Source organism: Neophocaena asiaeorientalis, unplaced genomic scaffold (assembly GCF_003031525.2).
Source record: "Neophocaena asiaeorientalis asiaeorientalis breed wild unplaced genomic scaffold, Neophocaena_asiaeorientalis_V1.1 scaffold114, whole genome shotgun sequence".
Classification (NCBI taxonomy): domain Eukaryota; kingdom Metazoa; phylum Chordata; class Mammalia; order Artiodactyla; family Phocoenidae; genus Neophocaena; species Neophocaena asiaeorientalis.
The window spans coordinates 6902375-6915391 of NW_020173116.1; the positions used below are offsets into that span (position 1 = coordinate 6902375).

At 48.5% G+C, this 13017-nt stretch overlaps 1 protein-coding gene across 1 annotated transcript in view; it reads left to right on the forward strand.

The window, feature by feature from the left end:
• NPHP1 (nephrocystin 1) overlaps positions 1-9799 on the forward strand; it is a 94874-nt gene extending 85075 nt beyond the window's left edge. Inside the window, exons 21-23 of the mRNA XM_024743960.1 lie at positions 4488-4655; positions 6870-6992; positions 8952-9799. Coding sequence (XP_024599728.1) covers positions 4488-4655; positions 6870-6992; positions 8952-9014 — 354 coding nt within the window. The 3' untranslated portion in view covers positions 9015-9799. The remainder of the gene's footprint in view (positions 1-4487; positions 4656-6869; positions 6993-8951) is intronic.
• Positions 9800-13017: the final 3218 nt, after the last annotated feature.

Here is a 13017-nt window from a genome sequence, read left to right on the forward strand (position 1 = left end):
GCTGTTTGATACCCTTCCCACCTTCTTCGTTCCAGGCCCTGTGCTGGGAACTAGGAATACAGCGGTAAATGGCACAGACCGTTCTCTGTCCTCGGAGGTCTCAAGTGAGACTAAAATTTTACAGGTTCTGGTGCAGTCACTGACTCCCGAATGCTATTCCCGCTAATAGCCGGCATTGTTCGGGTACTGGCGGTGGGCCAGCATCTTTATGCACTTCCCATGGCTTGGTGGGGAAGGTGCTTGGCGGGTACCCACAAGCCAAGCCCTGGCACCTCCCTGAAGCATCAGCTCCCCGGTCACTGGGATCAACAGGCAAGAGCCTGGGGACAGCGGCTCTCATCCTGCATCGGTCCCTCCTCAGGACAGGGCAGCCCTGGCTCACTCACTGGCAGTCCCAGGCCCAGCCTAGGACTTCCAAAATTCACTTGGGGATTGTTTGTTGAGATCTGGGGAGATGTGCTCCCAGAGCTGGTGCTTTCAGAGGCGGCCAGGCTTCCGGGGGTGTTGCCCAGCCCTACAAGAGCCTAGGAAGCTGTGACTTGTTGTCAACTCTCTGGTCTATTCTGGCTTCTCCTCCTGGTGCCTTTCTCTTCAGAAGAACCTGAGAATTCTCCATAAATTCAAACGTACTTTTCCTCTCCAGGACAATGGCAGTGGGAACGTTATTGTTTATTTGTAAGATGAGAACTCTAGTCCCAGAAAAGAAGGACCTGAAAGCTGCATATCTTTCAGCCGAGCTGGACAAAAGTAAGTGGAGTTGTTTATCCAGAAAGTCTCCAAGAGCATCATTCAGAACTGAGCTACACCCACAGTCGTGATCACAATCAAACTTCAATAAACATGGGAGGGAAAAAGTGAACAGGAATGAAAGTTAACAGAAGCCACAAAGTAGAGAATCAGGCTACCAAGACAAAGACAATGGAATCATCAGATATTGAATATAAAATAAATACCAAGCAAAATTAATGAAAAGATACGCAACACCTCAACGCCCTGTACCATTATTGCACAAACTGCAGAACACCAGAGACAGCAGGAAGACTCTAAAAGCATCCATATACCTAAGACAGATTCCACAGCAGCAATGAAGCTGGAGCAAAATGGAATACTATGGAAAGATGTAGAACACCGTGGGAAAATACCTTCTAAGGAAATAATTGTCAGGCGGGAAATAAGGACAGTTTTCTGACAAACTGACTGCTGCCATCTGACCTTTCCTAAAGAAGCTACTAACAATTGTATTGCAGGAAGAAAGAAAGTGATTCCAGAAGAATATCAGAGATGCAAGAATATCTTCATTTCTTAAGGCAATCTTAAACTTGACTGAAAAAGCACAGTCTATAAAAGAAAAGATTAACATATTCAATTACTTTAAAATCAAGAACTCAGTTCACCAAAAGACATCATAAAATGTGAGACATAAATTGGTGCGGCCACTATGGAAAACAATATGGAGGTTCTTCAAATAATTAAAAATAGAACTATATGATCCAGCAATTCCACTCCTGGGTGTTTATCCAAAGAAAGCAAAAACACTAATCAAGAAGATATATGCACCTCAGTGTTCGTAGCAGTGCTATTTATAGCAGCCAAGATATGGAAGCAACCTGAGTGTCCATCAACAGATGAATGGATAAAGAAGATGTGGTGTATACACACAATGGAATATTACTCAGCCATAAAAAGGAATAAAATATTGTCATTTGTGACAACATGGGTGGACCTGGAGGGTATTATCCTTAGTGAAATAAAGCAGAGAAAGACAAATACTGTATGACTTCATTTATATGTGGAATCTAAAAAATAAAACAAATGAACAAGTATAACAAAACAGAAAAAAATGTGAGAGACATATGCTGGCAGAATATATCTGCCATATTTATAACAGTTAATGAGATCCACACTATTAGGAAGAATTCCTATGAATCAATTAAAAAAAAGACACATCTGTAAGAAATATGTAACCAATTAAAAAACAACAATAAAAAATTGCACAGAAGAAGAAATACATGAAACATATGAAAATAGAATCAATATTATTAGTAATCATAAAGATTAAAATCTAATGAGACACATAGAAAATCCCAAGGAACCTACCAAATAACATCCTCCCCCTCAAAAACCAAAACCCTCCTTAAAGTAATACGTGAGTTTAGCAAGTTGCAGGATACAATATTGACAAACAAAAAGTCAATCATATTTCTATCTGCTAGCAAGGAAAAATTGGGAAATGGAAATTTAAAAAAACAACACTATTTACAATAGCTCCCCCAAAATAAAATACTTACGTGTAACTATAAGAAAATGTGTACAGTATCTGTCTGCTAAAAACTACAAAACGTTGATAAAAGATGTCAAAGAACATCTTAATCATTGGAGAGGCATACCATGTTCATGGACTGGAAGACTCATCATAGTAAAGATTTCAAGTCTCCCCAAATTGATCTATAGATTTAACACAATCGAAATCCCATCAGATACATATTATAGATATTGACAACCTGATTCTAAAATTTATGTGAGCGACTTCCCTGGTGGTGCAGTGGTTAAGAATCCACCTGCCAATGCAGGGGACACAGCTTCTAACCCTGGTCCAGGAAGATCCCACTTGCCGTGGAGCAACTAAGCCCGCAAGCCACAACTACTGAGCCCGCGTGCCACAACTAATGAAGCCCGCATACCTAGAGCTCATGTTCCGCAACAAGAGAAGCCATGGCAAAGAGAAGCCCGCGCACCGCAACAAAGAGTAGCCCCCACTCGCCACAACTAGAGAAAGCCCGTGAGCAGCAAAGAAGACCCAACACAGCCAAAAAGTAAAATAAAAAAATTGTTTTAAGTAAAAAAAATTTTAAATAAAATTTGTGTGAAAAGGCAATAGAATTAGGGAAGGGGATGAGCTTTCTCCTGAGATGGACAGAAATGTGAGTCACCTGCACTGACAACTATTTTGAGTGCTGTAACTCTAGAGAAAATTTTTTTTAAATCTAGTAGTGTGAATCCTCCAAACCACAAACCCAAGAGACATCCTTGGCTCCCTGTTTCCCATCACTCCGAATCTCCAGTGGTCTCATAGTCCAACAGATTCTTCTTTTTCAGAATTATTGTATTACTTAATAAAAGATATACTCCCATGTACCTTCTATGAAGTGAAAGAAATAGAACGTTATCTTTGGAGGCCACTGTACACGCGTTCCCAATCCCATAACTCTCTTCCTCAGAAGGCTCATTCTCAGGAGGTGCTGATGAGGGTTTTCAAGGAATTGGGGAATGGCAATGAGTTCAGATTTTGTACCTGTTAGACTTGCAACGCTTGAGGGGGAGGGCCAGGAGTAGGGTGAGGCAAGTGGGGTGCCTAGGGTGCAAATTGTAATGAGGCACTTGCTCTCCGGGGTCATACAAGTGCAGAGAGATGTCCAAGTAGAGACATCAAGCGGGCATGCAGGGCTGAAGGCTGCAGAGAGACAAATGCCCTGCACTGGGTTCCTGGGATCGCCAGCCCATGTGGTGCTTAAAAGCACAGATGTAACAAGGGGGAACCCAGGAGACTCGCCAGGACATTCTAAGGAGGGCCAGGAAGGAGAGGAGACAAACCAAGAACAAAACTCCTTGGTGCTCATGTACATGTAAACCCTTGTCCTCCAGGTCTCTAACTGAATGTGCTGTCTGGTGGACATTTAGTTCCTCCCTGGGCTCACCAACATGGCTGCAAGCCCAGCCCCAAAGCAAACAAATGCAGAACCCGAGGCAACAGGAAAAAGTTTTGGCTTTTCCGCCAAAGGGATAATAAGTGGCTAGACAGAGTTGAGAGGTGATTTAAATGGAACTGTATTGCCCAGCTGCTAACTGACTCCAGGGCGTCAGATACTATAGACAGGAGGCTCCAAACCAAATATCCACAGGGCCAGGCAGACACTGTCAGTGGATGAAGGGAGCCAGAAGGAGAATACTATTCCACAGTGCAAGTAAGCAACTGGAAATGTGCCACACGATGGCATAGGGATCGGGAAGGTTGGGGATGTGATCCACTGAGAACTCCAGGTCCTTTTTAAAGAGCCAGTCACAACTGGTTTCAGGCTACTCTGGCCTGGGAAATGGGTTCACTGTGGCCAGAACTATGGATTTCTCAAGAAAATGTCTGAAATCTGAATTTTTCGTGTGAAATACCCCGTTTTAAATGTTGGCAACTTACGAAGAAATGTTTCAAAAACTCTATATGCCAACACTGTTTGGGCCAAGAAGACACATCCACAGCCCAAATTTAGCCAAGTCCTTCCATTGGAAACTTCTGTGTTAACCAGGTGTATTTCCTAACAAAATTTACTCTGACTCAGGGGCCAGCCTTCCTTCCCCATTTCCCTCTTGAATCCCACCTAACTCCACCTGAAGAGCGTTTAACCAGAGCCAGAGGAGGAGAGAGGTGACCTGCAAAGGGAAACGTGCCCCACACCAGCCAATAAAGCCCCTTCTTCTGTGGTTTTCTCTTACAGATATTTGGGTGCTGGGTCTGGATCCTGGTGGCCGCCACCCAGGTAGCAAACCCACTGCTACAAGGATGGGTGATGTACGTCTCGCTCACCTCATTCCTCATCTCCCTGATGTTCCTCTTGTCTTATGTGTTGGGATTTTACAAAAGATTCGAGTCCTGGAAAATCCTGGTAAGAACAAGTGAGAGCGACCCAGGCCCTCAGGCTCCTCCCAGGCCAATGTCCTGGGTGTGGTGAGGACAACAGGCCCTCTGGGCGGGAAGGAGAACCAGAGACCTTTCCTGGCCTGGGCCCCTAGGGCAGCGGTCCCCAACCTTTTTGGCACCAGGGACTGGTTTTATGGAAGTCAATTTTTCCACGGACCGGGGTGGGGGTGGGCAGGTGCTTCAGGCGGTGATTCGAGCAATGGTTCAGGCGGTAATGGGAGAGATGGGGAGCTGTGGGGAGCAATCGGGAGCGGCAGATGAATCTTTGCTCACTCCCCCCGCCCCTCACCTCCTGCTGTGAGGCCCAGTTCCTAACAGGGGCTGGGGACCCCTGCCCTAGGGAACCGCCACTTTTTGTTTGAATGTGTTTACTATTAGGTCGGAATGAAAGCTTTTCTCTGCCAGAGTCCATCCTTCACTGTATTCCCCCCATTGCCTCCCTCATTAGGGAATATCCATGGCCTGTCTGCTCCTGCAGCAAATGCATCTGGAAGCGTTTTCCCCCTAGATTTAATTTATGGTAAAATCATTGGAGCAGCATTGAAGGAAAGGCCATAGAAAAAGACTCACCCCAATCTCAAGACCCTACCACAATCACCTATCACAATTCATTCTTCCATATTCCCGGCAAATTTTATGCAAAATGTATAAATCGCACTGAACCAATAATCTTGGGTGTAGAGTCTTTCGTTTAATATTATGTTGTTAAATTTGTTTCATCCCATCATCTCGATAACCACTGAAAGTTTTTCTATATTGAACAAGTCAAAACATATACAAAAAGTAGGGAGGATTATTTTATGGGCCCTCAGGTAACCATAACCCAGATTCCAGAATTTTCAAGATTTTATCACACTTGCTTCACCTAGCCTTTATTTTTCCCCCTGAAGAATTTTAAAGCAAACCCCAAACATCATGTCATTCCATTCCACACACGTCAGTATACCTCCAAAAAATACACAAATTTTCTTATATTATCACACTTACATAAAGTTAACAATAATTCCTCGGTATCATCAAAGACGCAGGTCACATTCAGGTTTCCCCCATTGTAGCTGAAACGTCTTTTTGCAGTTAGCCTGTTTGAATCGGGGTCCTCACCACGCCCACTTGCACTTGGTAGTGATGGTTCTTGGGTACTTTTAATCTAGAATGATTCTCCCTGACGGGGACTTGCTGAAGAAACTGGGTGGTCAGGTGTCCTGTAGAAGGTCCCACATTTTGGGTTTGTTTGCTTCTTCCTGGTGTGATTTGATTTGCTCGTCTAGTCCCTGAATTTTCTGTAAGCTGGAAGTTAGCATCTATAGGCTAAACTGAAGATGGGTTAAACCTTTCTGGCAAGAACGCTTCTTAAGTGGCTTCAAGTCACATCACACACAGTGACTGGTGGTCCCTCTGTGACAACCTTACCCCATCAACTTTTTCTCTTAATGCTTTCTTTCATCTACTGATGAATGTTCTTTAGGGGCTGCAAAATGCCGATTTACCTATTATGACATTTCTCCCAGAATTGATAACTATGGCGTCCTAGTGGTATCGAAAACTCTGCTGAGAGTTTAGCATAGAGGTTCACAAATTGAAGTCTAGAGTCAGATTAGCCTGACTCTGCCGTGTGTCAGCTCGGCCTCAGTTTTCTCATCTGTAAAGTGGAGATGTTAATAGTAGCAGCCTCATGAAATTAGCTGCGAAGATGACATGACACATGTATATATTGTTAGGACAGCGCCCAGCACACAGCAGGTCTTCGTAACACTAATGGTTAGGAGCACAGGCTTGGCGTTAACGTGGCCTGGGCTCAAATCCTGGCTCAGCTTTTATTCACTGACTTTAACCTTGAACTTCTCTTTCCTCAGAATGGCACTAACGATAAATAGTACCGACCTCATGGTTGACAAGGTTAAGTGAGATAAATGGGGAAAAGGCTTAGCCTAGAGCTTGGCTGGGAAGAAGCACTCAATACATGGATGTTCATACAGGTATTATTATTGCAGTATATTAATCCACTGTTGTTCACCACATAGACATTTCATTAGAAACACTGCAAAAGAAAAAGGCGGGAGTTTCGGGAGCAAGCGAGTCTCCTTTGCCCCCTCTTCCCAGCTACGTAGTCAAAGAGGAAAGAGTTACCTGCTCGCGTGTCCGCGTGACTGTGGCCATGGCCTCTGCTCCATCTTTCCAGGACAGCCTGTACCACGGGACCACTGGCATCCTGTACATGAGTGCCGCCGTCTTACAAGTACATGCCACGATCGTGTCTGAGACCAAGGACCTGAAAAACTACTACATAAACACTGCAGCCTCGGTGAGTGCTGGACAAGGACATGACAGCTGCCACCATGGAGGGAAATGCAAGAGGCTTAATTCTGTCTCCCGCAGAACAGATGTTCCTGAGCCCTCAGGCAGAAGAAGCCTTGCAGGATAGGAGGAGGTGTGTGTGTCTGTGTGTGTGTGTGTGTGTCTGTGTGTGCACGCACACGCACGCGCACGCAGTCAGGTGTGCCCAAGCTCGCAGGGTACCAAGCCCAAGTTCAGGTGTCACCTCTCGTCTCTGGTTTTCTTGCCCCCTTACGCCCACTACGCTACCCTCAGAATATGCTTTTCCAAAACACACATCTCTTATTGAAAATTCCTCAGTGACTCCCATGGCTGCTGGAACGGAGCCGGAACTCCTCAGCATGGCTCAAGTTCCCGTGTCCTTTTATTTCAATGACAGACGCGCACAGGGTAACATATTGGCTGATGGAATCCGAGGCAAGGTGGTCCAGGCGAGTCATGGGACGAGCAGGACTCCTGGACTTTAGGTCCACTGGGACCGGAGACTCTAGGCCCGCAGGGCCCGGCCTTTCCAGTCCCCGCGAGGCAGCCTCCTTCCTCTCTTGGTGGGATGGCGCCCTCATGTGGCAGCTGGCTCACAGCTGGGGAATTTCACCTCTGGAGCCGCCTAACCTTCCTTACACCTTCCCAGGAAGGTCTAATACCCAGGCTGGGTCCCAGTCCACCCCCACCTGTCGCTGTGACCGGAAAGGTCCTGTGTCAGTCGGGGACTCCCACAGGGATCAGGCAGCAGGAGGAAGGGGTGTGGCGCAGGGTCCTGACCCCACTGTAAGAAGGATGAGGTGACCCACGAGGGCGGCCTCAGGGGACTTTGGCTGCCTTTCCGGCCTGTCTGCTTCCTCCCGTTCCTGGCCCAGCACCACTCTGCACCCCGCAGCCCGGCTGCTCGCCCTTGCTCTGCTGTTCCAGCCACATCAGTCTCCTTGCTGCCCCTGGACCCGCTCTCGCCTTGGCCTTGGCCCCAGGGCAAGCACCGCAGCTCCATCTCCTTCTGGGTGAGGCCGTTCCCTCCCTGTCCCCTTCCTGCTTTGTTTTCTCCTGCGCGCTTAGCCCCACCTTCCATACCACTCTACTGGTTTATCTTGCTTATTTTCCGCTTCTGCCACTGAAATGTAAGCTCTAGGAGGACAGGAGTTTCTGGATTTTGTGCAGCATTATTGCCACAGTTGCTCTTGAAGCACAACAGGCGCTTACAAGACATTTGTTGGATGAATGAATGAATGGAACAGAGTGTGATTGGACAGGGGTTGAAGTGAGGCTGGAGTCGTCTGCTGGGCCAGGACATCTTCAGGCAGTGCAGTTGGGCGACTCTGGGGATGGCTTTGGACGTGGCGGGTTGGGGAGGGACCCCTGGGGAGGGAGGGGTGGGAGGGATCACAGGTTTGTGGCTTGGGTAGCTGGATGAGATGAGGTTCCTGGGGCCGACTGAGCTTGTGAGGAAATCCCAGGAGTTCAGTTTGGACCACAGAGAGGTCGTGGGGCCTCTGAGGCTCTGAGGGGCTGAGAGGTGGGTGCGCAGATCTGATTTCTGGACCAGTGAGTGAAACTTGTCATCAGAGCACAGGCAGTGGCTGCAGGTGGGTGGGGGGAGAGTGCCCAGAACCAGACAGCAAGAGAGACAGACACAGAGAGAGAAAGAAGAGGGGAAAGCGTCCAGGGCAGGGATGGAGATGGACCCACTTTATGGCCAGGTAGAGGAGCACACATCTGCAGATGAGAGGGACTCTGCACAGTCACAGTGGGACATGGGGATGGAGCGTTTCAAGGAGGATGGAGAGGCTGGCCAGTGGTTGCCGCCCTTAAGCCAGGCAGGGCTGGGGCAGGGAGGGGATGAGGCAGGGTCAGAACAAGGGCCTCCCAGCAGCTGAGGGCCTCTGTGGGTTGGGAGCAGGCATCCCTAAGGAAGTAACTCCCCGGACTCTTCCAGTTATTTGCCTTTATCACCTCCCTGCTCTACATCCTCCACGCCTTCAGCATCTATTACCACTGAAGAAGCAGGGAGCTGGGCCGACATGGGAAATGCTCTTTTAAAGCCTGGAGTATCAGCTCCCCAAAGAGGTGTTCAACCTGGGCCATCCGCATGATAACCAGAAGCTTAACGATGACATCACTGGATCAACAGACCATCTTTTCAGAACGAGTGATGAAATCGCATGCTGGGCAGATCTGTTCGGACATTTTAATTCATTGTGATGAATATGAAAAAGCTGGGAGGAGGGCTTTGTTGTTTTGTTTTGTTTTGTTTTGTTTTGCCTGGGAAAGTAACTGTCTCTTGGAATTATCTGACAATGAACCTCACTCTTCTAGAAAACTAACATCTGTAAGCCCTCACTACTGAAAATTCCAGGTCTACCATCATCAGGCCTGTTTGGGGATTCTGCCTCAGCTCCTGTCACACGTGGGACATCGATGAGGCCGGAAAGGACCCATCCCAGGGTTCCTACTGTTTCCCATGCATCCCTGAGTGGTCCAGCTGGGAGGGGCCTGGAACCACCCAGCCAGCCTCCTGCAGTGAAGGGCTCCCAGGGGCCAGGACATGCAAATGCATTTGCACTTCGGGGCCATTCTCAAAGAAAAGGCACAGAGAAGTGTACAATCGAGGTGCTGGATTCCCAAGTAAATGTTTTTCAAAAGTAGGCTGTGCCATCTGGCGTTTCTGTCCCTGTGCTGGGGTTCCAGCTGCTTGGCCTCAATCTCTAACGTTGAGTCAGGGCTCAGCCCCTTAACTGCGTGGACCCGATGCCATTTTGAAATGAAATAAATTATTATGTGGAAGGGACTTGTCTTAGCCTATTCTAGGGCTTACAGTTTTGTATTGACTCTTTTCTGCTCCTGAAGGGGAGGGGGAGGCAGGAGGGGAAGTCACCGGAGGGAAAACTCTGGCTTCATTCCCTGCTCACTTCCTAATCGCCCCCACAGCTTGAAAAGCCACCATTCATCTCTCACTTTCTTGCCTGGTGGCTATCTGAGATGGTCATTGTTAAGTATTTACTGAGTAACCACATCCAAATAGAAGCCATTCGTACAGTCAAAAGCCTGGAGTTGGTCCGTTTCGTGGTGTCCGCACTGGAACGGGCCACCATGTGACAGGTCCCAACAGCAATTACACAGAAAGCACCCCGTGGAGGGGTGGGCCCAGCCCACCCGGCCTTGCTTCTAGGGCAGCTACACAGGGACACTGAGACTGTCTCCAGGGCCCCGGTTTGTAGTGTCATTTCCACTTCAGTAAGAATAGTTTGGGTGCAAGTTCCAGAAACCAAACGCATGCAGCTTAAGCAAAGTCAGGGATGCCCTGGCCAGGGCTGGGGGGTGCAGAGGCCTGGGGGGGCAGGAGAAGACCCCTTGCCCAGCCCTCTCCCTCCTGTCCCTGCTCTCCTTCATGGGGTGCTGTCCTGTCCTCCCATCACATTGCAAGGCCCCCCACCCACCGGGCACACGCTGTGGACCCAGCCCTGAGCCCTGGCACCCCCTGGTTCACCTGCGGCTACTGCAGCTCCCGGCCACCTTCCTTCCTTCAGGACGGCTGTCCTCTCCCTCTAGGACTCTCCCCAGCCCTCATCTTCTGTGGGGAAGACCCGAGGCAGCCTACCAGACTCCTCAGAGCCCCCAGCAGAGGGATGCACCCCCTGGGCCGAGCCAGGCTGGGCTTTGCTGGGTGGCCCTCACCCAGCAGGATCCAGGGAGCCCCTGCTTTCCCATGGGGCTCCCTGGATCCTGCACCGACATCCTTGCCTCAGGGTGGGCTTCAGGGGAGCTCAGACTAAGACACCCTGATCTCAGGTGGCCTCAGCCTGCAGCGGCTTAAAGCAGGGTTTTGGTTCCCCAGCCAGAGACTGAAGTCAGGCCAAGGCGGCGAGAACGCTGAATCCTAGCCTCGAGACCACGATGGCCAGTGACAAGGCCCCTGGCCCTTTGGCTTTGCAGAAATGAATTCCCACGAAGAGAGAAAGTAGCAAAACAAGTAAAGTGTTTATTAGGAAGAAAAAGAGTACGTGTGGATAGACACAGGGGTGGACTCAGAGAGAGAGAGCTGCACCCTCAGGGTAGTTTGAATCACTTACATGGGGCATTTCTTCCAGGTTTCCTTCGGCCAATTATCTTGCTTTACCTGGTTCTGCGTCCATATTTGGTTTATCTCAGGGTCCTCCCATGTGTGCGCATGCATCTCTCAGCCAAGATGGATTCTAGCAGAGAGGAGTATAGCTAGGTTGACATCACTCCCTTTGGGACCTCCTGAGCACGTATAGTTGGGAAGGTCTCCTTGACCTCAAGAACAAGGAATATGTGGTCTCTATCTCTTATCTGGGCGGGGCTCAGCTCCTCTCTCACTCCTGCCATTTTGGAGCTCAGCCTGGGGCCCATCTATCTCCTCCCTCAATCCCACAACCTTGTCCTGAGCCTCAAGCCCATGCTGGGCACTGGGGCCACGGGCATTGGGATGCAGGGTCCTGGCAGCTGCACTCTATGGCCCTGGCTGAAAAAGTTGGTAGCAGGTTTGATTGGCAGCTTTGTCCAGACAGCCGAAGTTCCGCTTTGACCAATAACTGGGCTGTGATCTTTAAATGAGATAAGAAAAAATTAAACAACATTAAACAACATTAAAATTTGAAAAATAAACAACATACTTAGCTCTGGGGTCTACCTCAGCAGGAATGGAAAATCCCTAGTTGACAGGGTGTTACCCTCACCCTCCTGCCCCCTCCCGCCCCCAAATCTGTCACTGACCTTCCCGTTAGGGATTTGCCAGGGAGCACATTTCAGTGATAGCTGGACGTTGACCATGGAGGACCTCAGGCAGCCCTTGATCAACGTGATGGGCAGTGGGGGAGCAGTGCCGACGTCCCCCGACATCTGCAGAGCTCACACCCCACGTTCTGTTGCTAGATTCTCCCGGGTGGGACCCAGTGCATCCTGGGACACCAGAAGATGACAAATCTTATTCCCAGCACTCCTGTCCCTCGGTCAACCATCTCCAAGGCCGCATGTCCCTGCCTCTGTCCTAGCCTGGTCATTACACAGCAGCTGGCCCATCACCTCTCAGCGACTCGTGGGCCGGGGGGTGGAGGCTGTGGGTGACATTTCCATGGTGACGCTGGACCTCCCCTGCACAGAGGTTTTACTCCCAGGAACTTGTACCGACCTACTCAGCCTGGCTGTGTTGGGATTGATCTCTGCATACAAATCTGGAACGGGCGTGTAAGACCCTCTATCTCCTCTGTGTGTGTGTCTTATCAGAGAAGAAATGTTAGAGGTAGTGATTAAGCACCTGGGGTGAGTCAAGACCCCACCTATGGAGGTTCCTTAAAAAACTACAAATAGAACTACCATATGACCCAGCAATCCCACTACTGGGCATATACCCTGAGAAAACCATAATTCAAAAAGAGTCATGTACCAAAATGTTCAATGCAGCTCTATTTACAATAGCCAGGAGATGGAATCACTAAGTGTCCATCATTGGATGAATGGATAAAGAAGATGTGGCGCATATATACAATGGAATATTACTCAGCCATAAAAAGAAACGAAATTGAGTTATTTGTAGTGAGGTGGATGGACCTAGAGTCTGTCATACAGAGTGAAGTAAGTCAGAAAGAGAAAGACAAATACCATATGCTAACACATATATATGGAATTTAAGGAAAAAAATGTCATGAAGAACCTAGGGGTAAGACAGGAATAAAGACACAGACCTACTAGAGAATGGACTTGAGGATATGGGGAGGGGGAAGGGTAAGCTGTGACAAAGTGAGAGAGTGGCATGGACATACATACACTACCAAACGTAAAATAGATAGCTAGTGGGAAGCAGCTGCATAGCACAGGGAGATCAGCTCGGTGCTTTGTGACCACCTAGAGGGGTGGGATAGGGAGGGTGGGAGACTCAAGAGGGAAGAGATATGGGGACATATGTACATGTATAACTGATTCACTTTGTTATAAAGCAGAAACTAACACACCATTGTAAAGCAATTATACTCCAATAAAGATGT